This window comes from Narcine bancroftii, chromosome 10 (genome assembly GCF_036971445.1).
Source record: "Narcine bancroftii isolate sNarBan1 chromosome 10, sNarBan1.hap1, whole genome shotgun sequence".
Classification (NCBI taxonomy): Eukaryota; Metazoa; Chordata; class Chondrichthyes; order Torpediniformes; family Narcinidae; genus Narcine; species Narcine bancroftii.
In genome coordinates, this window is record NC_091478.1 from 94,223,024 (window position 1) to 94,250,111 (window position 27,088).

The 27,088-nt window shown below is 45.1% G+C and overlaps 2 protein-coding genes across 2 annotated transcripts in view; both read right to left on the minus strand.

Moving 5' to 3' along the window:
- lrp3 (low density lipoprotein receptor-related protein 3) lies at positions 1–19,572 on the minus strand. Its single transcript, XM_069901935.1, has 7 exons — positions 19,297–19,572; positions 11,890–11,931; positions 10,671–10,809; positions 9,483–9,691; positions 3,785–4,871; positions 2,079–2,211; positions 1–1,495 (listed from the first exon to the last, which is right to left on the minus strand). Exons 1-7 carry the CDS (start codon positions 19,358–19,360, stop codon positions 713–715), a joined length of 2,457 nt encoding a protein of 818 aa, XP_069758036.1. The 5' UTR covers positions 19,361–19,572; the 3' UTR covers positions 1–712.
- A 2,314-nt stretch (positions 19,573–21,886) lies between these two features.
- LOC138744984 (WD repeat-containing protein 88-like) overlaps positions 21,887–27,088 on the minus strand; it is a 41,914-nt gene continuing 36,712 nt past the window's right edge. Inside the window, exons 10-11 of the mRNA XM_069901953.1 lie at positions 24,645–24,737; positions 21,887–23,522 (exon numbers count right to left, since the gene is read on the minus strand). Coding sequence (XP_069758054.1) covers positions 23,400–23,522; positions 24,645–24,737 — 216 coding nt within the window. The 3' untranslated portion in view covers positions 21,887–23,399. The remainder of the gene's footprint in view (positions 23,523–24,644; positions 24,738–27,088) is intronic.

A 27,088-nucleotide genomic window follows, 5' to 3' on the forward strand; every position in this document is an offset into this window, starting at 1 on the left:
TGAAAACTATCTCAAAGGCTAGATTTATTCCTGTTTGATCTTGTAACAGACCCAGCCCCACCAGTACTGTATCAGGAAGCCAACCTCTCTGCGTCATCAGAAGCAGAATCCGAGTTAACTCGCCTTCCTTGTAGAGCAAGGTGACCTGTTCTGGCTTGGTCCCATGTGTTTTCTGCCAACACAATCCCCACACAGGGTCACTGAGCGTGCAATTGTGGGTAAAATGGAAAATGAACCCACAAAGATGCACAGAGGGACAGAGAGAGGATATACAGTGTGGGAACACCAGAGAGAGATGCTGTGATAAGTGCAGAGCGTTGTGGAAAGACTGATAACAAACCAGACAGAACAGTCTGTCCACATGGAACCTGGATCCAACCTACCCATTACAAAGTGCCAGAGGACGCCACACAGCATAGCACCAGGGCTAGCGTGTTTACACATTTTCCTGCTCCACGTCCCATCATGCCTCGAGTTACACACAGCACCTTTCCAGCCTGATTATGTACTGCTGACACCAAATGTGCACATGACATCGATTTAAGAAAATTGAACATGGAACTGTTTTGGACAAGTCTTACCTGCCAAGTTCCTCTTACATCCGTTTAAAGCAGCACAGAGACGTATTCACTTTTTTTGGAGAATTAAATAAATGTTTTTTTAAAAATACAGGTACCCTAACATTAATACATCAGAAAGAATTCACCGTTTCTCAGTGGTCCTGGCCTGGGGTGTTTGGTGCTCGGAACGGATTGTGGAAGGTAGGCTCAGGAATGGGGGTTTCTGAGGTAGGTTTGTGGTGAGATGGGGGTCTCTCTGCCACACAGTCTGGACTCCTGTGCATAGGAGGAGCTGGCACCGAGCTGAGCTGCCCTGGGTCACACTGACAATGGGACTGGGGTGTATAACAAACCTCCAACACGGTTAAACGCACAGAGGCCAGGCTCAGGACAGTGGCGCGCCCAGGCCGGACACTGAGACGCTGCTGGTTACCAGAGCCCTGCTCCAGGTTACCATACACTGTATCATGGCTGCCCACATCAGCCAGATGCTGCTCGAGTGAGAAGTCCAAGTCTCCACTGTACGATTCCTCAGAGCTGGAAGAGTGGAGGTGCGGCGGCAGATACTCTGTCAGGCCAGCTGCCCCAGGTGACGAGGATGACTTTGGCCCCAGGTTCTCTTGGGTCCGGGCAGGGGAGCTGATCCCTGTAGCCCCCTGACTCTCGGTCTCCGAGTCGGACTCGGCCTCTGCTCCAGCTCGACGTCGGCTCCAGCTGCTGGCCTCCACTCTGCAACTTGGCACCCTGTCAGCACCGGGCCTGGAGGAGGAGGCAGCTGAGCTGGGAGTAAGCAGGGGAATAAGACCCCAGCTCCTGGGTCTGCGGAAGAACCTGCTCCAAACCCTGGCAAGCCGCCCCCCAGCTGTCACCCTGCGCATGGAATGTCGGCGGATTTGGCGTCTGACAGCACTGCGGAGATTTTGGAGCATGGAGGCCTGGAATCGGACAGAGCAGGACTGTCAGTGCCACAGATCACTCACCCCTCCCCCTTACCCGTACCCCACCACCCCATCCCTCCCTCCCTCACTCACTCCTCCAACACTCTTCCTGCATCCTCACCCTGCCCACACCCGCATCCACCCCTTCCTCACTGTCCTCACCCATATATCCCCCCCTCCTCTCTCTCACACTCCTCCTTTCACCCACACCCTTCCCACATATCCCCCTGCGCTCCTCCCTTCACCCACACTGTCACATCTCACATTTTCCCTCACCTACAACAATTATTTCTATTTGATCATAGAATACTTCCTTTCTCTACTTTGAACAGTGTTTAAATTTCTTAGCCACTGGATCTGATTCCATCACCACCTCTGGCAGCGAGTTCCAGATATCAACCTCTATCTGTGATCCCTCAGGCCCTCAACATGCCCCCCCCCCTTCTGATCCCACCCTCACCCTTCCTCCTCTCGTTAGATAGCCTGCTACGGGAGGTCTATAACTAATCCATGCTGTGGCAGGGACAGACCTGACCCCACTCTGGTCATCTCACTAGCAAGGAGTGTAGGGTGGGCCTACCTGAGCTGGGTTATAGACTGGAAAATCATCAACAGGTGGGATGAGTCCCTGAGCAATGAGCTGCCCGTAGGATGGGGGAGCCTCCCGCTGCACAAAGTCGGCCTCCAGGCGAGTCATTGGGGTATCAAATGCCCTGAAACATCAAGGCAACAACATGGAAAGGTAACTCTTCGTTAACATGGTCATGTGAGTCAAAAATAGACTGAGGGATGAAGACGGGTAATGAGAGTAAAAATGATCACGATTGATATGTATGCGGGTAAAGAGGTATAAGAGTGAATAGAGACAATGAGCATACATGAATGTATCTGTACTTAGAGGAAAATATAGATAGTATAGACAAGAATTAATAAGGGAAGGTAATGGAATAGAGAGAATAAGGAGGGAATTAAAAGAGTGACCTTTGTGACATATGAAAAGTGAAATCTTTTCTGGGGGAGGCGGGGTGGGGGGAAATAGTGGTCACTGCAAAATCAGTTGACGCTTGCGAGTGGATTCGCAAATCCAAATGGAGAGGGGAGATGTGGTTGTCCGACAAGGGATAAAGGACAACTCAGGAGGTGAAGGGGAGATTGGGGATAAATAAGATAGAAATAGGAGAATAAGGAAAATGTTGGATGTTGCAGGAATGTTGTCTTATAAAGAGTTGAAAATAAGAAAACAAATGGAAAAGGAGGAAAGGTAATGATGAAAAAACGGAAAGAGAAGATAAACAAAATATAAAAGGGCTACGCTGAACTATATGTCTTTAAATATTAATGGAATACTAACCAAATTAAAAGGAAGAAACTACTAAATTTAAATGAATAAATGTATTCCATTAGAAAAAATAACATATAGGTTAAGAAATAATATTGAAATATTCGAACAAGTATAGGAGCCTTACATTAAATACAATAGCGAAAACCTACCGGGGACAAACATTACCTAAGTTGATGGAAGGAGAAGGAAAGAAAAGAATGGACTCAGTAGAATTTCTGGTGTAATTTTGTGGAATGACAACATTGTCTGACTGGCTTAATGCAACCTAGATTGTATACCTAAAATGGATGAGAGGGGGGGATGGGGGGGTGGTTTGGGAGGAAAGGGGGGGGGGAGAAAAAGTCACTGTATATGTGTGAAAAAGAAATAGTGTATATCATGACTAATGTGATTTATGGTGTGAAAAAAAAAATTTAAAAAAAACATGGTCATGTGAGTGAGGGGAACCGATGGGAAAGGCAGGAACATTGAAAAAGCGGTGGCATAGATGCAGGCTATGGTGGTGGGTTACCATACATCTGGTCAGCATTAACCCTAGCCCAGAAGGGGGGAGCGTTCATTGCTACGGCTTTTGTGTGGCCCCAACCTTCTCTGGGCATAGGGACTGGTCCTTAAACCCAGCCTGGTGTCAGTACAGAACTGCTATATCTCCTATTCCAAACAGAACAGAGGCAGGGTGAGGGTGGTGGGGTGAGGAGGTGGGGGATGCAGTCATTGGCTGTGTAACAAAAACTACTGGAGTAAGTCATCACATGGAGCAACATCTCTGGAGGGAAGGACTTTGGAGTTTCGGGTCAAGACTGAATCAGGACATGCATGAATGGGGAGGGGGGGTTGGAAGGGGAGGTCAGCGAGATGGGGACGTGTACTGTCAGGGGGGTTCAGTGGGACGGCAGCACGCACTGAGTCGGGGAGGTCAGTAGTATGCACACTCGAGCTCGTACCTGTACTCACGGCTGCGCAGTGAGTAGAGCTTGAAGGCGCAGCCCAGGGCAATGACGAGCAGCAGCCCACAGACCAGGCTGCCGATGAGGGCGGCCGTGATGACCTTCCTCGGCACCGCAACCAGGCACTGGTGCTCGTCGCTGCCGTCCGGGCAGTCCTCCTGGCCGTCGCACCGCCACTCCTCAAACACGCAGGTCTTAGTGTCACAGTGGAAGTTGCCGGGCTGGCAGCTGAAGCAGTTGTACTCATCGCTGCCGCTTGGGCAGTTCTTGCGGTTGTTGCAGCGGCCATTGAGTGGGTAGCACATCCCGCTGCTGCCATCACACGGGTACTCGTCCTTCTGGCAGCGACCACAGCCTTCCTCGTCCTTGCCGTCAGGGCACTGCCACCAGCCATCACAGCGCTCCGAGTCGGCATAGCACCCACCCTCGTTACCACAAGGGTGCTCCTGTGGGAGGCAGTAACCCTTCACCTGGTAGGTGGCATTGAAGCCACGGCCCACACTGCCTGCCTCGGTGTGGTAGCTCACTGTCAGTTGCCCCCCTGATGACTCCATCATCAATGGCCGTCGGTTGTTGCGGAAGGTGGCTGACCCCAGCAGTTTGCTCGGGTCAGCACCAGCACCATCGTACACTCGCACCCAGTCACTGTAGGCTAGCTGCAGTGCCAGCTGCAGCACAACGTGCCGGCTGTCCTGCGTGTCCACCAGCCAGGTGCAGTCCATTGCCGCCCGGTCCCGCCGCCGACGGCCGAAGTCAGGAGACGCAAAGGAGCCATAGAAGTTTCCAAGCTTCTTGCCGCAGCTGATGTCCGGGCAGCGCTCCTCGCCTGTACCCCGGTCACAGTCCCTGCTGCTATCACACTGCAGCCCGATGGGGAGGCACCGCAGCTTCTGCTGCCCTCTGCACCGCAACATGCCGGCTGGGCAGCTGCTGGGGGCCAACACTGTCGTGGACAGAGGGCATTTGTCTTCGTCAGAGTTGTCGCCGCATTCGTCCATCTGATTGCACCTCCAGGCACCCACGATGCACTTCCCATTCCTGCAGAGGAACTCGTCCGCAGCGCAGCGGTCCCGACCCAATCTGCCTGTGGCAACAGAAGTGAATTATCAAGCACCAGACACAGCAGTGGTCTTGTCCCTATCCTGCCCGCAGCTTCCATATTCTTGGGGAACAACAATTCCCATCTGCCTCCATCCTTTCCCATTTCAGTCTGTGCAGAGGAAGCCTCACTGACCACATTACAAGACCATAAGACATCGGAGCAGAAATAGGCCGTTCAACCCTTCGAGTCTGCCCCACTGCCCAGCCTTCTCCCCATTTGATGCCCTGACTAATCAAGAACCTATCAATCTCTGCCTTAAATACAAGTAACCTTGAATATGTGATTACAGATACAATGTTAATCAAAAGATTTATAACAAATATGTATATTAAACTGCAAGAAAAGGAGAATGAGGAAACAAATGGTAAAACTAAACAAAAATGGGAACAAGATTTAAATATAAAGATAAAAAAGGAAACATGGGAGAAATTATGTTCTGGAACGATGAGAAATACAATAAATACGAGGCTACGTATGATACAATATAATTGGTTACACAGACTATACATTACACCGCAAAAGTTAAATAAATGGGACCCAACAGTATCTGATAGATGTTTTCGATGTAAAAAAGAAATGGGAACAACAATTCATGCAATCTGGACATGTGAGAGAGTAGAAAAATTTTGGGATGATCTCAATCAGATATTAAATAAAATAACAGAAAACAATATACCAAAGAATCCAGAGATCTTTCTCCTAAGTAACATAAAAAACAAAGAATTTGGAATTGATTTGGAGGATGCACAAAAAAGATTTGTTAAGATAGCCCTAGCCGTAGCAAAAAAATGTATTACGTCAACCTGGAAATTGGAAGATAATTTGAAAATACAACAATGGTATATAGAAATGAATAAATGTATTCCATTAGAAAAAATAACATATAGTTTAAGAAATAATATTGAAATATTCGAACAAATATGGGAGCCTTACATTAAATACAATAGCGAAAACCTACCGGGGACAAACATTACCTAAGTTGATGGAAGGAGAAGGAAAGAAAAGAATGGACTCAGTAGAATTTCTGGTGTATTTTTGTTGAATGACAACATTGTCTGACTGGTTTAATGCAACCTAGATTGTATACCTAAAATGGATGAGAAGGGGGGGGTGGGGGGGTGGCTTGGGAGGAGGGAGGGGGGGGGAGAAAAAGTCACTGTATATGTGTGAAAAAGAAAAAGTGTATATCATGGCTAATGTGATTTATGGTGTGAAAAATAAAAAATCAAAAAAAAATCTCTGCCTTAAATACACTCAATAACCTGGCCTCCACAAGCCCCCGTGACAACAAATTCCACAGATTTATCACCCAAAGGATGAAGAAATTCCTCTACATCTGTTCTCAGCGGATGCCCTTCAATCCTGAATTTATGTCTTGTCCTCTCCCACATGGGAAACAACCTTTCTACATCTACTCTTTCCAAAGGATTCTGGATGATGGCAGTGCAGCAGTACCTTCTCCAGACCGGATGCTACTGCAATGGTTAAGTTATATGCCGTGCAACAATTCTTAATTTATGAACATTGGACGGTAAAGCGCTGTGGAGATGTGGAGCTCTGGAAATGTGAGAACCGTGAAGTAAGGGTACAGACCTTCAGAAGAAAGCTGCAAGGCTGCGCGGCCTGGTCTGCTGTGGTGATTGGGCCTCTGTTTTGGAGATGAGGCCTCCTAACTTCAACATCATTTGCTGCCGGTGCCGAGGAGGAGATGTGGCGGTGCCGCATTGTGTGCCTGGCTGGGAGGATCCAGAGGTATGCGTATTCTGCAGTGGAAGTGTTGAGGAGCCCGGAGCGGCTGTGTCAAGTGCCTGGCCTGAAGGATCTGGAGGCTGTACCGTCTTGGAGACTGGGGCCCTGCATCAGATGGTGGGGTCTGCAATGAGGTTGTTGGTTCTCTATCGCTATTGTGCCGAAGCTTGCAGACCCGTATGGACATGTGAACTGTGTGGCAGTTCTTCTCTTCAAGCTACTAGACTTTTTTTAAAATATAAGTCTGAATTTGTAACTTGTCTCTGCTGTGACTAATGTCTAGTTTTTCATTTTTTACTGTATTGTTTGCACTTTTATTTATTCACTGCAGCTCTGTGTATATGCGTTTCAGTCTCGTTTAATTTTTTTTCTTTTATCTGGTGTAGGACTGGCATAGTCTTGGGTTGACTATGATGTTTTTGTGTAATCTCGTGATGTGTAGGTAGCATGATGGTTTAGAAGAATGGTATCTCATTTTTTACTGTGTACTGTTTTACAGTCTGGTCTTAAATGACAATAAAGGTATCGTATCATATGCCTTTCATCATTCAAAATTTTTCAATGAGATCTGCCCTCATTCTCCTACAATTCCAGCCAATAAAGGTCAAGAGACGCCAAACCTGCCCTTATATGACGACCAACCCTTTCAATCCTGGAATTATCCTAGTGAACCTCTTTTGAACCCTTGTCAGCGCATCTTTTATTAAATGAGCAGCCCAAAACTGCTCACAATACACTTCCAGGCCTTAAAAAGGTCTCATAAAGCCTTAAAAAGGTCTCATAAAGCCTTAAAAAGGTCTCATAAAGCCTTAAAAAGGTCTCATAAAGCCTTAAAAAGGTCTCATAAAGCCTTAACATCATGACACTGCTCTTGTATTCTATTCCTTTTTAAATGAATGCCAACATTGCATTAGTCTTCTTCACCACCAACTCAACATTCAAGTTCACCTTCCGGGTGTCCTGCACAAGGATTTCCAGGTCCCTCTGCGTCTGGGAATTTTCAATTTTCTCTCCATTTATAAACAGTCTTTTTCGACCAATGTACATTACTGCACACTTTCTGACATTAAATTTCGTTTGGCACTTCTCTGCCCACCCTCCTAATCTGTCCAAGTTCCTCTGGAGCCTATTTCCTCAACACTACCTGCTCCTCTGCCTACCTTCCTTTCATCTGCAAACTTGCCCACAAACCCATAATCCAAATCATTAATATACATGAAAAGAAATGCCCCAACACTGACCTCGATGAAGCATCACTAGTAACCGCAATCAAACCTTTCAAAACGTGAAAACTCTCTCTCACCTCCATATTCCAGCATTACCACAAACATTATGCATGTTCAGTGGTTCTCTGCCCTCCTATATTAGAGCAGTGCCCACTCAGGGATAGGGTTACTCACTTCCAGCCTGACGTTAACTGGGGCAGTGCTGGATCCTGATTGGGGAAGGAGAGGGGCGGATTTCATTTCCTTTGATGACACTACAGCCCCAGCCCCCACTCCCGAAACAAAACAGCTCCTTTGGCAATAAGAGGCAAACAAGAAACTTGCAGATTCTGGGGTTGAACGCATTCCACAATGTGTTGGAGATACTCAGCAGGTCAGGCAGTGTCCACAAGAAGCACAAGGCAGTCAGTATTGTATAAAAATGTAACTGGTTAACCAGGAGATACAGTGCTGATCTGGACAGAGTGGAAATGCCAATGCTCAAGGCAAGGCTCAGTGCTTCATTTGCCCTGTACAACTGAGCCCTCTTCACATGTCCCACTGGGCGACTGTCGGAGGAATAATAGTTGTTCAGCATGGAGATAGGCTTTGCGGCCCAACTTGTCAATGCTGACCAAGAAGATTGGCTGTTTGTCTATATTTGGCCCTATCCCTCAACATTTTTCCTACCCATTAATCTGCTGTAATTGTTCCCACCTCTGTCATTTCTTTTGGCAGCTCGGTCCACGTATCCACCACCTCGTGGAAATATCTCCTAGGTCTTTCTGTTCTACAACACTCCCCAGGGCCCTACCATTTACTGTATGCAATTTAACTTACCAGATCATCTGCCACTTCTCTGCCTATATTCCCAAATCTAGTTCCCACTGTAACCTCAGACAACCTTCTTTACTGGACCACTATCTAGTTGCCTAGATCTCATCCAAATCATTAATAAAAGGACTACATCAGTGGACCCAGCATCAGTCCCTGTGGCACATCAGGGACCTCCAGTCTGAAATAACATCGCTCCACTAATGCCCTCTGCCTCCTTCCACCAAATTAATGTTGATTCTCATTAGCTACCTTACCCTGGATCCTATACTTCAGGTGATTCAACCCTCTGGACCAGTCTACTTTGAGGCACCTTGTCAAAGGCCTTGCTAAAGTCCACTTAGACATTGTTAGCCACTCTGTATTCATCACTCATCTTGGACACCTCTTCCAAAAACTCAATTTCATCGTGAACCACAATTTCCCACTCTCAGGGTCATGTGGCTATCCCAAAGCCGTTTTGCCTTTTCAAATGTCCCTCACAATCTCCTGCAGTAACCTTCACATCGGGGAGGTCAGACTCCCTAGCCTGTGTTTCCATGGCTTGAGCCCTTCTTAAATAAAGACACCACATTGGCCTCCCTCCAGTACTGTACTTCACCATAGTTATCAATGATACAAAAATTTCTGCCAGGGCACCAGCAAACTTCTTGAACATCCTACAATATCCAAGAAAATATACTCAGTTATGCCCAGGGATTTATCCACCATTATGTCTGGCAGACTCCAATATACCTTTTTTGTGATATCAATGTTTCAGTTCTCCTTCACAACCCTCTCCCAGTGGTAGGATAACTTCAGGTACCTCGGATGTAGGACAGCCGGAATCCACGCGAGAGCCCTGAGCTAGAGCGATCAGAGTGGAAGAAGATCCAGGCGTGATCCCGGGTGGAGATGAAGGGCTGGGGAATGTATGAGCCACACATTCTGTGCTCCTCCCGGTCTGCAGCTGGTCCAATCATTAGCCAGTCCACTGTGCACTTGTGCGAATTCTCCAGGTCAAAATTCTGAAAGCTGGAAAATCACATAAGAAAGTGTCATGCCATTGTGGGAAATGCCACATGCACACAGTGCCTTTACATTCATTGCCAGCAACATTGGTAGTTCTGGCAAGACTAAGATCCAGTGCCCTTGAGAAGGGGTGGTGAAATGCTTTCTTGACTTGCTGCATGCAGTCACTACAGAAAGGGAAGGTGCTCCCAAGGCACTGGGAGACAGCAGTGGTGAAGGAGCTGTGGTATTTTTCCAAGTTTAGGGACGCCAGATGTGGTGGTGGTTCTGCTGCACCCATTGCCTTTCTCCTTCAGGGTAGGAGAGGCAGTGCAGTCGAAGTAGCCTTGACCAATAACTGCAGTGTGTATTGTAGATGATCACACTGCAGTCAGTGTGTGTGCTGATGTGGGAAGGAGTGTTTAGGGTAGTGGATGGGTGCTAATGAAGCAAGCTGCTTTGTCCTGGAAAGCACCAGGTATTGGTGAAGCTGCACTCATCCAGTCACTCAATACTCTGGACCTGTTGTACGCACTCAGACCAAGCAAGGACAGCAGATTACTGCCGGATATTTTGAAGTCCTTGTGACCAAGGATCTCCTCTCAGGGAGATAATTCATTTCTCACATGTGAGCATCAGTCCCACAGCTGCAGAGGAGATCGCATGATGGATCACTCATTGCATCGCTTCGAAGGGTGGGCAAGATTCAAACCTATTAGGAGAGACACGGTTCCTTCCCTCAGGCACTTGCACTAAGATCAGACATCAAACCTAAAATATTCCAGGAATGTGTATTCATACACAAGCTGACACAAACTTGTCTCTCAGATGAGCCCATGTGCACACTCTTCCACATAAACTCCAGGAGTGATCAGGAACATCAGGTAACCACCTTCATCACAGCCCCAAGGACACAGAACAAGCCCAAAGCTCTGTGGTTTGTGGCACATTGCATAGAGCTTCCTAAACACAAGGTAAGAGTCAAAGGCAGCAAAGCCAGCACCTGATGGTGATGAGATCGCCGTAGTTGCCCTGGATGTACCAGCTGCAGTTTGTGGATGAGGGATAGTTGCTGGGCCAGGAAGGGCTGTAGATGACACCACGCTGGTCTTTGTGAGGCTCCAGTTTCCCATGACAGGCAGCTGAGACAAGAGTCAAACAGAGACAGGAATCGATCATTGACACAGTAGAGTTTACCTTCTAGATCCTAACAGGCCAAACCCCATAAGCACTATCTGTGGCATGTCAGATGCAGACACTCCCATTGGATGAGCACATACCCATTTCCTCTCTCCAACACTGATCCAAACACTTGTTCTGGTCTAAGCTTCAGCATGAATATTTCCAGCCCCTCCCTAGGTTTCTGCCATCCCACTGGCCCTTTCTAAATCACTACAGAACATGATCACCACTGCATTATTTTAAAAGACATGAGAACCTTGCCGAGCAGATAAAGTCACTCTTGGTCCCAGTTCCATGATAGCCGTGAAACCAGCTGAGTTTTTACACAAATCAACATTTGAAGGACACTGGCATTTACTCTATCTGTCCTACCAGAATTTACCTGCCAAAGTGCATTAGCCAACATGCACCACCTCTCCCATGCACTCCGGGAGCGATCAAGATTGAGTTCTATCTGTTACCACTCTGCCCAATTTTCCAGCTGATTTCCGTCTCACTGTATCTTTGGGTGATGTTTGCTATCTCTTACTCCATCAATTTTTCTGCTGTCAGTAAAACTACTGATTAGATCATCTGCACTCATTCTAAGCCATTCATATAGATGACGAACAATAGTAGATCAAGCATGGATGCCTGCAGCACACCATTGGCGACAGCACCCCCAATCTGAGAAATAACCCTTCCCCAAGCCAATTTTATACCCTAATTGCCAGCTCATTCTGGATCCCTTATGTTCCAACTCTCTGGATCACCCTATCATATGGCCCCTTGTCAAACCTGTTGATGAAGTCCTTGTAAACCACATCTGCCACACTGCCTTCATTGTAGTACCCTGGAGTTCTATGGCCATTGGTCACCATCTCTAAACCTTTCTTCATGACTTGAGAAGGGATCAGACTGTGAGCAGACTGGACCATGAACATCAACAGAGCAGGACCAAACACCACACACTGAACACTTATCTTCAAGATCTTCTGGCTTCTTCCTCCTTCAGCTTATCAATGAGCCACATTTTTAAGCACACAGCAAAGAACTCTCACCCATTCCAGAACATTCTGCTCCTCCAAGGAAGAATGAACCAGCTGTAAAGTAAAGGAGAGAAATTGTGAGAGAAAATTAAAACAGACCAAATCCAAAGCAGCAGGAACACGATGATCTGGTAAAGAATTTGTCTTGAATCAGTGAGATATCTCAGCACCAGTCACACAGTATGACCCAGCCACACACTTCCCCTCCCCTACAAAGCAGGAGGGAGATGATGGTCTGGTAAAGAATGTCTTCAATCAATGAGATATCTCAGGACCAGTCACACAGTGCCTTCTTCCCTCCAAAGCACTTGACTCAAAAAAAATGTAATTTTAATTTGGAGATATAGTACTTAAACAAGCCTTTCATGCCGCCTAAATACAGCCATGTGTCCAATTAACTAATAACCCTACACTTTGGATTGTGAGAGGAGACCAGAACATCTAGAGGAAACCCAAGCAGACACAGAGAGAACATATAAACTCCTTAGAAACTGCGACAGGTTTGAATCTGGGTCACAGGCACTGTTATGGTTTTGTGTTCATTGCTATGCTAACTATGCCATCCAATGTACCAAGTGCTCAATTTATAAACAAATGATGCAAAAGATCTATTTGCAGCATCTATTAATACCTCAGGAATCTCAAACCAGTCAGTGAGGGACTTTGATGGTCACATTGATAAGAAAAAGATGTGGAAGCAACCAGCTGCCAGTTTCTCAGTAATGGCCATGGGACCAACTGACAGGAACTCTGTTTAACACAAAAAAACAGGCACCTCCAGCCTACCTGACTATTCAATATGATTTGTTGGCCTCACGTCCTCTTCTGTGCCAGTTCCCCAGAAACGCAAGCAAATTAAGGCAATATCTGTGGATCTTTCTGGATTTCCTACAGCATTGGTAACCTAACTTGCTGAGTATTTTCAGATTTTTTGTTTTTGTTTCTCAGTTCCAGCATCTTCCTCTTATTCTCTAAGATATTACCTTCAACTTGTATAACTCAAAAGAACAACTAGGACCACGAATCAGCCATGTGGCCCATTGAGTCTGTCTAACATCCAATTGGATCATGGCTGATTTGGCAATGGACTCAGCCCCTAATTCCCTTATTATGCAAAAATATATTTATATGTCTTGCACATTTAATGAAGTCATCAAATGCTTCATTGAGCAAAGAATTCCATAGATTCGCTATTCTCTGGGAAAACAATTCTTCCTCATCTCAAGTCTATGTCCCCTAGTTTTAGTCTCACCTGCTTCTACTTTATCTATTCCTTTCAGAATGTTATAAGTTACTAAAAGATCCTCCCTCTTCCTTCTAAACCCAAAAAAGTACAGTTCCAGGCTACTCAATCTCTCTTCAAAAACAAACCCTCTTATTTTCAGAATCAACCTGGTGAATCTCTTCTGCAGACTTACAAACAGAACTCCAGATGCAGCCTCACCAGTACCCCCTGTACAGTTGTATCATTGTCTCTCATAATTTTGTAGTCCTTTATTAAGTCACCTCTCATCCTTACTCCAAAGAGAAAAGCCTTAGATCTGTTAATCTTACCTCAGAAGGCACATACTCCAATCCAGGCAACATCCTGTTAACTGTCCTCTGCACTCTCTCCAAAGCTTCCACATCCTTATAGAACATTACAATACAAAAAGATTCCCCTTCAGCCCTTCTAGTCTGTCCCAAACTTTTTTTTTGTTAGTCCCATGGACCTGCACCCAGTCCATACCGATCCCATTCATGTACCTGTCCAAATTCTTCTTAAATGTTAAAATTGTGCCCGTATTCACCACTTCAGCTGGTAGCTCGTTCTACACTCCCACTACTCTCCGTTTGAAGAGGTTTCCCCTCATGTTCCCCCTAAACCTTTTCCCTTTCACTCTTAAACCATCTTCTCTGGTTGGTATCTCACCTACCCCAGTGAAAAACCCTATCTACATTTACTCTGTCTATTCCCCTCGTAATTTTAAATACCTTATCAAATCTCCCCTCATTCTATGCTCCATGGAATAAAGTCCTAATCTGTTTAACCTTTCCATGTAACTCAGTTCTGAAGTCCAGGCAACAAATCTCTTCAGCACACTTTCCATCTTATTAACATCTTTCATGTAGTTAGGTGACCAAAACTGTACACAATGCTCCAAATTTGGCCTCACCAAGTCTTATACAACTTTACCATAACATCCCAACTCCTATACACAATACTTTGTTTTATGAAGGTCACGATACCAAAAGCTTTCTTTACAACCCTATCCACCTGTAACGCCATTTTCAGGGAATTATGTATTCCTCTGTTCTTCCGCACTCCTAAGTGGCCTATCATTTACCATGTATGTCCTTTCTTGATTTGTCTTTCCAAAATACAATCCCTCACACTTGTCTGTATTAAATTCCATCTGCCATTTTTCCAGCTGGTCCATATCCCTTGCAAGCTTAAGAACTTTCTTTGCTGTCCACAACACCTCCAATCTTAGTGTCATCTGCAAACTTCCTGATCCAATTTACCACATTATCATCCAGATCATTGATATAGATGACAAACAACAATGGTCCCAGCACCACTCCCTGAGGCACACCACTAATCACAGGCCTCCAGTCTGAGAAACAATCAACCACAACTACTCTCTGGCTTCTCATATCATCCATTCTCAAATTCAGTTCATTACTTCACCATGAATACTAATGTCTGAACCTCACTGACTAACCTCTCATGCAGGACCTTGTCAAAGGCCTTACTAAAGTCCATGTAGACAACATCCACAGCCTTTCCTTCATCAACTTTCCTGGTAACCTCCTCAACTCTGTAAGATTGGTTAAACACAACCTACCACACACAAAGCCATGTTTTTTCAAATTTTATTTTATTGGCACATGTAACAAAATTATATACAGATCCAAAAAATTTTATATATACATGCTTTTTTTTAAAAATCATTTTCTCCCCTCACCCGCTCCCTCCCACACAGAAAAATCCCAAGAAAAAAAATCAAGAAAAAGGAAATGAACAAAAAAAAACTAATTTTGAAACAATACTGGATATTATCTTAAGGATAGATTGTGACCTAATTATTCTAACACTTATATCTTTTAAATATAAAGTATATAGTAAAATAAAACATTAATGTGTAATACATAACACAATCAAAATCTAAGTGTGTGTGTAAAAATAATAAAGCATGCATACAACATCTAATAAAGTAAAATAAAATGAGATACATCAAGGTGAGGCCAGAGAGCAACAAAGTTTGCACCAAATCCTACCAATTGACATATTACTTATAAAGTTATAACTCCAATCTTTTGCATATATGGAAACCAAATTTTCAAAAAATTATCATATTTGTTCTTTAAATTCTTTAAATCTTTTCCAAAGGTATACAACTTTGTATTTCACCATCTATCTAATACAAAATCCGTAACCAATTTCCATGGCTATACATTTCCTGGCAACTACCAACACAATCTTTAAAAATTCTTTTTGAAACCAATCCAATTTTAAATCCAATTTAAAGGCTTATAACCATATAACCATTTACGGAGCAGAAACAGGCCACATCAGCCCTTCGAGTCAGCACCGGTTCACTAGAACAATTGTTGATGATAGCATCCTGCAGATAAAAACAAATTCTCAATCAACTTTACTGCCAGGTTTGGTATTATCCACGAGCTTCTTAAAAGCGTCACAATTCACTTATCATAAAAAAAAAGAGGCTTAGAACTAAAACTTTTACAGAACAGAAATGCTTTCCATATATCTATGAAAAAGATCAACTATATCTTACTGTTAGAAGATGATGAAATAGTTGATTTAGAAAACTTTCCTGAACATATTTGACAAACTCTAAGCCATCCATCCAGCCCTTTTACAGGATGGGAATCCCAGTCAATATGTGCAAAATTAGAATATCCTATTCTCACAACCTTGTTTCCTGCAGCGGTCTGCTATCTCTCTATGGATTTGCTCCAATTCTTGTTGACTATTGGGCAGTGTATAATACCATGAGTGTGGTCATACCTTTCCTGTTCCTCAGCTCCACCCATTTAGCTTCTGTAGATGAGCCCTCCTGATTTGTCCCACCTGAGCACAGCTATGATATTTTTCCTGACGAGCAATGCCACTCCTTCCCCCTTTCATTCCTCCACCCCCCCACCCCCGTTCTATCATGCCTAAAGCAATGGAAGCCAGAACATTCATGCCCCTCCTGCAAACAAGTTTCACTTACAGCCACAATGGGCATAATTCTACGTACCAATCCACGCTCTAAGCTTTTCTGCCTTTCCTACAACACTCCTTGCACTGAATTAGATGCACCTGAGAACATTTCCACCACATCCAACCCGATGACTTCTAACGGTGCCTGCAATTTTCACATCATCTTTTCCCTCCTCTATCTGCTCTGGCACTCTGGTCCCCATCCCTCTGCAAATCTAGTTTCAATCCACTGGACCAGCACTAGAAAACCTTCCCTCAAGGATATTTGTCCCCCCCTAAATTCAGTTGCAACTGTCTCATTGGAACAACTCCCACCTTTCCTGGAAGAGAGCCCAATAATCCAGACACCTGAAGCCAGGAGTCACGTGACGGAGTAGTGGCCAGTACTTTCTTGTTCCTCAGTTCCACCCAAATAGTCTCATTAGTTGACACATCAGTAATATCTGATAGATCATTGCTGTTCCATCCTCCTTAAACAATAACTCAATAACCCTTCCTCTTTATCCCCTACCACTTATTGATGAGTTGCCACGACACTAGGATACAGTACTGGTGTGGACAGGTCTGTCACTGTATAAGACTGGGCAGAGTACCATGGGGATGGGCCTGTCACCGTATTACACTAGGGTAAATACTAGTGGGGTCGGGTCTGTCTGTATGATATGGGTACAGTTTTGATGGAGACCGGACTATCATTGTACAACACTGGAGTACGGTACCCTTTAGGGTAAATACTAGTGGGGACGGGTCCGTCACTGTATAACACTGGGCACAGTACCATGGGGATGGGCCTGTCACTGTATAACACTGAGGTACAGCACTAGTGGGGACGGGTCCGTCACTGTATAATACTAGGAAACAGTACTGGTGGGGACGGGTCCATCACTGTATAACACTGGGGTACAGTACTGGTGGGGACGGGACCGGCACTGTATAACACTGGGGTACAGTACTGGTGGGGACGGGTCCGTCACTGTATAACACTGGGGTACAGTACTGGTGGGGAGGGGTCCGTCACTGTATAACACTGGGGTACAGTACTGGTGGGGACAGGTCCGTCACTGTATTACACTGGGGTACAGTACTGGTGGGGACGGGTCCGTCACTGTATAACACTGGGGTACAGTACTGGTGGGGACAGGTCCGTCACTGTATTACACTGGGGTACAGTACTGGTGGGGACGGGTCCGTCACTGTTTAACACTGGGGTACAGTACTGGTGGGGACGGGTCCGTCACTGTATAACACTGGGGTACAGTACTGGTGGGGACGGGTCCGTCACTGTATAACACTGGGGTACAGTACTGGTGGGGACGGGTCCGTCACTGTATTACACTGGGGTACAGTACTGGTGGGGACGGGTCCGTCACTGTATAACACTGGGGTACAGTACTGGTGGGGACAGGTCCGTCACTGTATAACACTGGGGTACAGTACTGGTGGGGACGGGTCCGTCACTGTATAACACTGGGGTACAGTACTGGTGGGGACGGGTCCGTCACTGTATTACACTGGGGTACAGTACTGGTGGGGACGGGTCCGTCACTGTTTAACACTGGGGTACAGTACTGGTGGGGACGGGTCCGTCACTGTATAACACTGGGGTACAGTACTGGTGGGGACGGGTCCGTCACTGTATAACACTGGGGTACAGTACTGGTGGGGACAGGTCCGTCACTGTATTACACTGGGGTACAGTACTGGTGGGGACGGGTCCGTCACTGTATAACACTGGGGTACAGTACTGGTGGGGACAGGTCCGTCACTGTATAACACTGGGGTACAGTACTGGTGGGGACAGGTCCGTCACTGTATTACACTGGGGTACAGTACTGGTGGGGACGGGTCCGTCACTGTATAACACTGGGGTACAGTACTAGTGGGGACGGGTCCGTCACTGTATTACACTGGGGTACAGTACTGGTGGGGACGGGTCCGTCACTGTTTAACACTGGGGTACAGTACTGGTGGGGACGGGTCCGTCACTGTATAACACTGGGGTACAGTACTGGTGGGGACGGGTCCGTCACTGTATAACACTGGGGTACAGTACTGGTGGGGACGGGTCCGTCACTGTATTACACTGGGGTACAGTACTGGTGGGGACGGGTCCGTCACTGTATAACACTGGGGTACAGTACTGGTGGGGACGGGTCCGTCACTGTATTACACTGGGGTACAGTACTGGTGGGGACGGGTCCGTCACTGTATAACACTGGGGTACAGTACTGGTGGGGACGGGTCCGTCACTGTATTACACTGGGGTACAGTACTGGTGGGGACGGGTCCGTCACTGTATAACACTGGGGTACAGTACTGGTGGGGACAGGTCCGTCACTGTATAACACTGAGGTACAGTACTGGTGGGGACGGGTCCGTCACTGTATAACACTGGGGTACAGTACTGGTGGGGACAGGTCCGTCACTGTATTACACTGGGGTACAGTATTGGTGGGGACGGGTCCGTCACTGTATAACACTGGGGTACAGTACTGGTGGGGACGGGTCCGTCACTGTATTACACTGGGGTACAGTACTGGTGGGGACGGGTCCGTCACTGTTTAACACTGGGGTACAGTACTGGTGGGGACGGGTCCGTCACTGTATAACACTGGGGTACAGTACTGGTGGGGACGGGTCCGTCACTGTATAACACTGGGGTACAGTACTGGTGGGGACGGGTCCGTCACTGTATAACACTGGGGTACAGTACTGGTGGGGACGGGTCCGTCACTGTATAACACTGGGGTACAGTACTGGTGGGGACGGGTCCGTCACTGTATTACACTGGGGTACAGTACTGGTGGGGACGGGTCCGTCACTGTATAACACTGGGGTACAGTACTGGTGGGGACGGGTCCGTCACTGTATTACACTGGGGTACAGTACTGGTGGGGACGGGTCCGTCACTGTATAACACTGGGGTACAGTACTGGTGGGGACGGGTCCGTCACTGTATAACACTGGGGTACAGTACTGGTGGGGACAGGTCCGTCACTGTATAACACTGGGGTACAGTACTGGTGGGGACAGGTCCGTCACTGTATTACACTGGGGTACAGTACTGGTGGGGACGGGTCCGTCACTGTACACATTAGCATCAGAGAAGAGTCTGGGTCCAACGCGTCCTCCAACGCAGAACAGCCGGTCCCCAAACCTGACCTCCGGGCTGTTTTCGCCCCGTCAGTTCCCGGGCCCCCGCTCACCGGTGCCGAGGACCAGGCCGATGCCGAGAAACTGGGCCGAAGTCCACCGTTCTGGCGCCGTCATTTCTCCGCCGCCTATGGGTTACATCCCCGCCGAGCTGCGGTGCGTGTCTGCCGGGCACTGGGCCGTCACGTCGGGTTCCTTGTATTCCATCCCGAGAGCTACACTGCGCGCTCAAGACCCACCTCCCGATAAAATGCAGCCCCGAGTCGTGGCGCTGACAGCAACATGGCGACACGCCTGCGCCCAATAGCCACACGGCGAACTGCCGGCAGCATCCCCTCTTTACGCCTGCGCACAGCCTACGCGCTGTCCGATGCCGACTGTCAGATGCCTTTCACAGGCTCCAAGCATTATGGGAGATGTGTACTTGAAGCTGAATGGAACGCCGCCATCTTTCTTATAGGAGTTTAATATGGTCACTTTAGCATTCTGCTCTGGGCAGGTGGGATGAGCTGACTGCTTGAACCGCTGCAGTCTGCAAGGTGGAGTGGCTCCCACGATTACACGCAGAGTTTAGACCTAGTAATGATGAAGGAAAGAATATATTTCCAAGTTAGGCCAGTGCGTGTAAATTGCCGACAATTGCTGTCGCTGAGAGTACATTGGCAGTACCAGGCAAGGAGGTCAAAACCAGACACTGACACAGACGTATTTCAGTAAGGTAAGCCAGGGAGATCCTGTGTGCAGGTGATATGTTTAGTTGAGGTTTGGGGGATAGTAACTTCAAGCTGTTTGTTAATGGTGGGCATTTAGTCATCCATTAGCCATCATTGGATCACATGTGCCTTAACCATTGGACCAGCCAACCCTACCATACAGAACTTTGTCAAATGCCTTGTTAAACTGCATCACACCAACATCTACAACCCTGCCTTTTTCAATCACTTCTAGCCCCCTCAAAAAACTATCTCGAGACATGATTTCTCATGCACAAGACCATGCTTACTATCTCCTATTCAGTCCCTGCCTTTTCAAATACCTGTATACATAAATCCTGCACTTCATTATTTTCTCCACTAATTTCCCTCCATTAACATAAGAATCACCAGCCTAGTTACCTGGCCTATCCCTACTGCCCTTCCTAAATAAAGGCAAAATGTTAGGCATCCTCCAATCTCTGGTGCTTCAGATGTGGCTAACAAAAATCCAATAATATCTAAACCCAAGTCTTGGTTTCCCACAGAAACCAGAGACAGATGGTATTTATCCACCCTCATGCATTGAAAGACATCCAATACCATTCCCTATTACTGACCTGCTCTAAAGAATCAGCATTTCCCTCATTTAGAGCTGGAGTGCAGAAACAGGCCATTTCAGCCACCTAGTGATTCCCATTTTCCTCGATTAGATAGGTATCTTTCTTGTCCTTTCCTTTCTAGGTATCTGTCCAATTGAACTTTTAAATTTTGTAAATGTCCCCTCCTCCACCATTCCTATGGAGTTCGCTCCATATAACCCATCATCCTCCCTCACGTCCTATTTAAATTTCTCCCCATCACCTCTAGTTGTTGATGACTCTGTTCATGCAAAAAAGACTGATTATTTATCCTATCTATTCCCTTCATTATCTTATCAAGTCCTTAGCCTCCCAAACTGCAGTGAGCATAAATCAAACCTATCTAATCTCTCCTTGCAATGATAGCTCTCCAATATCCTGATGAATCTATTCTGTATTCTCTCTGCTTTCTGCAGTGTGGTGACCAGGTAGCAATATGGAAGAAAGTTCAACCAGAGTTTCTGCTGGAGAAAATGCCTCAACATTCTAAATGGCTTTAACTAACTTAGTGAACAGTCTTGCCAATTTCAGGGAGCCCAAGGTCTCTCTGGACATTGATGCTCCTAATGTATCTACAATTTACTCTAGAGTCCCACCAGAAAATAATTTCCCAAAGTGCATTACTCTGAAAAGTGGTGAGGGAACACCCCTCTGTGGGAGAGGTGGCAGTGAGGGAGGGCTCCACTATGGGGAGAGGGGGAGGGGTGGCAGTGAGGGATTGAATGTCTCAACATGGACAAGAGAAAAGAGATGACTGTGGAAATCAGGTGGACAAATATCAATGGCTCCACAGTAAAAAGAGTGGGGAAGACAAAGTTCCTTGGTGTCCATTTAACACCGCCATTTTAACCTTTGTTTTGGCTGTGGTCCCCTTAGGATTGTGCTCAAAGTTTATGGGTCCCCTCCCTGTGAAGCAGTCAAATTTTGTTGGTTTCTTCCATACTTCCCTCCTACAACTCCATGAAAATCATTAAAAATATCCATGCCCACCCTTAAATGTTCTGTGGCCCTGATGGGGATGTATTGCCCCTATTGAGAATAACTGATTTAAAGGATGACCAATCCTAGACCTATAACATCTCTTCATCGCCCCAAAAGTTAAATAAATGAGATCCAACAGTATCAGACAGATGTTTTCACTGTAAGAAGGAAACAGGAACAACAGTACATGCAATTTGGGCATGTGAGAAAGTGGAAAAGTTTTGGGAAAATCTAAACCAGATATTAAATAAAATCACAAAAAGCAACATATCAAAAAATCCAGAGATCTTTCTTCTAAGTAATATAAGAAGTAAAGAGCTTGGACTCGATTTGGATGGAGCACAAAAAAGATTTATTATGATAGCATTAGCTGTAGCAAAAAAAATGTATAATGTCAACCTGGAAATTAGAAGATAGCCTGAGAGTACAGCAATGGTACATAGAAATGAATAAATGTATTCCATTGGAAAAAATAACATATAATTTAAGAAATAACATTACAGTATTTGAACAAATTTGGGAACCGTACATGGAACACAACAGAGAGGGCCTACTGCGGACCTCCACCCCCTAAAATGATAGAATGAGAAGAAGACGAAATGAACTGACCCAGTGTGTAAAAAGATGACACAATTTTCTTGTTTATTTTCATTGTGTGATGACATTGTTTAATGGGTTTAGTGTATTGTATATGTTGAACGTTTAGTGGGTAGGGAGGGGGGGTGGGAAGGAGGGACGGAAGGGAGGGGGGGAAAAGGGGAGAAAATAACACTGTATATTCAAGAGGGAAATGTTTGTGTGTATTTTGGTTAATAGGGTTCATAGTGTGAAAAATAAAAATTTTTTTAAAAAAGACGCCTCTTTATTAGTCAGAGTGTTGCAGCAGTACCACAGGAGAACAGCAGAGTGTGTCCTGATTGGCTGCATCATAGTATGGTAGCTGCAAAGCATCAGATTGGACATCAGTACGGAGGGTGATTAAAACTGCTGACAAAATCTTGGGGTCTCCTTTCCCTCTATTGACGATATCTACAGGCAGTGGTGATCAAAGAATAATTGAGAATCCTTACCATCCAGCCCACAGTATCTTTGAGACACAACCTTCAAGGAAGAGGTGTAGGAGAATAAAAATCAGGACTGTCAGGCTGGAAAACAGTTTCTTCCTGCATGCAGTGAGACTGTTCAATAATCCTAGAAACCCATAAATTATAATTATTTATATTGGATAGCTATGTATGCAGTATATGTAGTTTGTATTTAGGGTGAACTGTGTGTCTATATGTGTGCACTATTGTCTGGAAATGCACTGTTTTAGGTTGTATATGTACAATCAGTTGATAATAAATTTGAATGTGTTTTATTGTCACGTGTACTAAAACATAATAAAAACCATTGTTTTGTGTGCTATTTCATCCAACTCAAACAGCAGGTAGTGTCATGTTGAATGGACAAATGAGTAAGTGTAAAGAATTGTTACAGAAGACACATGGTGAAGATGTAGAGAAAAATTTAGTTATATAAAAGAGTGCAAAGACTACCTCTTGTCCATGTGAGATGGATGAATGAGTCACAACGGTAGGTCAAAAACTGTTCTTGAATTCTGGGGGAAAGAGAGAGGGGGGAGAGAGAGGGGGGGGAGAGAGAGGGGGGAGGGGAGAGGGGAGGAAGAGAGTAGGGGTAGAGAGAGAGAGGAGGGGGGAGAGAGAGAGAGCAGTGATGCGAGTGAGGATGGGGACTAATGGGGCGGGTGCAGGAGGTGGGAGGAGAGAGGATGGGCTTCTGAGGTTTGGAAAGGTTCAGTGTAGGGAGGTGGGGAGGGTGGATTCTGCAGGGAGGAAAGAGTCAGGAGCTGGGTATAGTGGGCACGATAGCTAGCTGGTTTGTCAACAGGCGGCAGAAGGTGCATTGCTTCGGCGAATCTGAGTCCTGGAAGCAGGTGGAGAACAGCTTCCCACACTCAGGGCACTGTGGGGGAGGAAGAGACATTTCAACCAGAGCTCCAATATACCTCCATCCGTGGGGCAGGCATCTCCACAACTCCTGCAAGGCTCCCGTGCGCTGCACCCCCTCCCTCGGGGCCTCCCACACCTGCGCCTGCACCCACTCTCGCTGGGATTCCCACTCATGCATTAATACAAACATTCAGAGATGTATACACATTACCCCACACTTTCACCAGTACATCAGACACTTATTGCACCAATACAGTTTCCTTTGAGAGGATCTGGTTACATCTGCTTCCATCGACCATCTGGCTCATTCCTTCAATTTGCACACTGACGCTTCTCAATCACAGAATGATTATTAGAGAAACAAAACCTGCTTGAATCTTTTGCAAACAATGAGCTGCTGGAGGGTCATCAGAAACAAATGGTCAGTCAATGTTTTAGGTCAGGATCTTTTATCAGAATGGTTATTGCCTGAAAAGTTATTCAGCCCATTACATCTCTACTGGCAGAATGAGAAAGCAGTCTCTCACATTCCTCTCCTACATTTTATCAAAACCTATCCATCTCCTGAACTAACATTGGATCTGAATCTGCCACCACCTCTCCCCGAGTGATGCAACCACAGCTCCACCTCCCAATGTGGAAAAAAGCATCCTCAAGTCACCTTTATAAAGCAGTCTCCCTTTAATCTTAGCCGCTGGTTCCTGACTCCTCTGCTCATTGGAATGTTATCTCTTATCTGGTCTACATGCTTCAGGATTTCACAATCCTACCCCCCCACCACCCCCCCACAACCCCACCTCCAACCTACTTATATTCATGGAAGATACACCAACTGATCTTTGCAGCAAACCATCCCCAGGATTTAATGTCATTTCTGCAGTGAGGGGTCTTAGGATTGGGCACAATTCTTCACAGGGCCAGGCCAGGGACCTATTGATTTAATATGACCTTCCTCAATGAAACAGGCCCAAAATAACTTTTTCTTTCAGTTTTCTCAGTTTCTTACTTGCAGCAGGGATCTAAGTGGGTAACTTAGAAACCAGAGATGTGCCAGAGTGCTTAGGGGATAACCAAGAAGTCAACAGCAATGGGCAGGAAGAGGGAAATGTCCAATCAAAAGTGTAAAACTCCAAACCTTGCTAACTTTCTCCCCGCAGAGTTTTTGCTGGGACTTGACCCCTGAGATCTGGTCCAGTTTTTCAATGTTCCATAAATGCACTGTGGAGTCCTGGGAAAAAGAAGATATCCACAAGTAAGATGCTGCAATGTTTAGGTGCACTTGTCCCTGTTCCTCTTGAACAATTGTTGTCCTTCTGGTAAAGCTGCTCCCACATTCCCTAAAAAAAATCTCTAGCAGGTTTGTTGAACACAATTTCCCTTCCATAAATCCATGCTGACTCTATATGAAGTGATACATTTTTCATACAAATTTGAAGGCAGAATACATGGTTAAAGGCAGGATTCTTAACAATATGGAAAAACAGAGGGACCTTGTGGTCCATATCCATAGATCTCTCTAAGTCACCGCACAGGTTGATAGGGTATTTAAGAAGGCTTATGGAATGCTGGCCCTCATTTGTCAGGAGATTGAGTTAAAGAGTCATTTTGCAGCTCTTTGAAACTCTGGTTAGACCACACTTAGAATATGGTATTCAGTTTTGGATGCCTCATTACAGGAAGGATGTAGAAACTATGGAGAAGGTGCAGGTGAGATGTATCAGAATGTTTCATGAATTGGAGAACGTGTCTTATGAGGCCAAGTTAACAGGGCTAGGTCTTTTCCCTTTTGAGCGAAGATGGATGAGGCAACTTAATTGAGGCATAGATAGGATGGATAGCCAGCACCTTTTCCCCAGGACGACAGTAGCAAATACCAGAGCATATCTGTACAAGGTGAGGGGAGGAAAGCTTAGGAGAGACGTCAGGATAAGATTTTTTTTATATACACAGAGAATAGTGGGTGTCTGGAATGTATTGCTTGGGGTGGTGCAATAAGGACAGCCACATGAATGCAAGAAAAATAGAGGGTGATGGTTGTGAGGTAGGGAATGTTTAGATATTGAGGAGGTTTATATAGGTTCTCACAGCATTTTGGGTCAAAGAGGCTGTTCTGTTCTGGAATGATCTATGTTTACTTTGGCTGATTTTTTTAATGTGATTTATAATAGACTCCGGCATTTACCATATTCTTGACGTTGGACTCCTCGAATGTAGTTCCCCAATTTCTCTCCCTTCCATTTCTTCTTTTTTTTTCACACCATAAACCACATTGACCATGATACATACATTTTCCTTTTCAAATATATAGTGTCATTTTCTCCTCCCCTCCCTGCTCCCATCCCACCCTTCCTACCTCCCCCCCCATCCATTTAAAGTACAAAATCTAAGATACATTAAACCAGTCAAACAATGTTGTCATTCAATAAAAATAAACAAGAAATTCCACTGAGTCAATTCTTTTCATTTCCTTCTCCTTTCGTTAATTTAGGTAGTGAATGTCCCCAGTAGGTTTTCTGTATTGTGTTTCATGTATGGCTCCCATATTTGTTCAAATATTTCAATATTATTTCTTAAACTATATGTTATTTTTTCTAAAGGAATACATTTATTCATTTCTATATACCATTGTTGTATTTTCAAATTATCTTCCAATTTCCAGGTTGACATAATACATTTTTTTGCTACGGCTAGAGCTATCTTAACAAATCTTTTTTGTGCACCATCCAAATCAAGTCCAAATTCTTTGTTTTTTATGTTACTTAGGAGGAAGATCTCTGGGTTTTTTGGTATATTGTTTTCTGTAATTTTATTTAATATCTGGTTTAGATCTTCCCAAAATTTTTTTATTTTCTCACATGTTCAGATTGCATGAATTGTTCCCATTTCTTTTTTACAACGAAAACATCTGTCAGATACTGTTGGGTCCCATTTATTTAACTTTTGAGGTGTAATGTATAGCCTGTGTATCCAGTTATATTGTATCATACGTAACCTCGTATTTATTGTATTTCTCATTGTTCCAGAACATAACTTCTCCCATGTTTCCTTTTTTATCTTTATATTTAAATCTTGTTCCCATTTTTGTTTAGTTTTACCATTTGTTTCCTCATTCTCCTTTTCTTGCAGTTTAATATACATGTTTGATATAAATCTTTTGATTATCATTGTATCTGTAATCACATATTCAAAGTTACTTCCCTCTGGTAACCTCAGACTGCTTCCTAATTTGTCCTTCAAGTAGGATCTCAATTGGGAATATGCCAGCACTGTATCTTGAGTTATATTATATTTATCTTTCATTTGTTCAAAGGATAATAATCTATTTCCTGAAAAACAATTTTCTATTCTTCTGATCCCTTTTTTCTCCCATTCACTAAAGGAAAGGTTATCTATCGTAAATGGGAGTAACTGATTTTGCGTCAATATTAGTTTTGGTAATTGATAATTTGTTTTATTCCTTTCTACATGAATCTTCTTCCAAATGTTGAGCAGATGATGTAATACTGGAGAACTCCTACGTTGTACCAATTTTTCATCCCATTTATATAATATGTGTTCAGGTATCTTTTCCCCTATTTT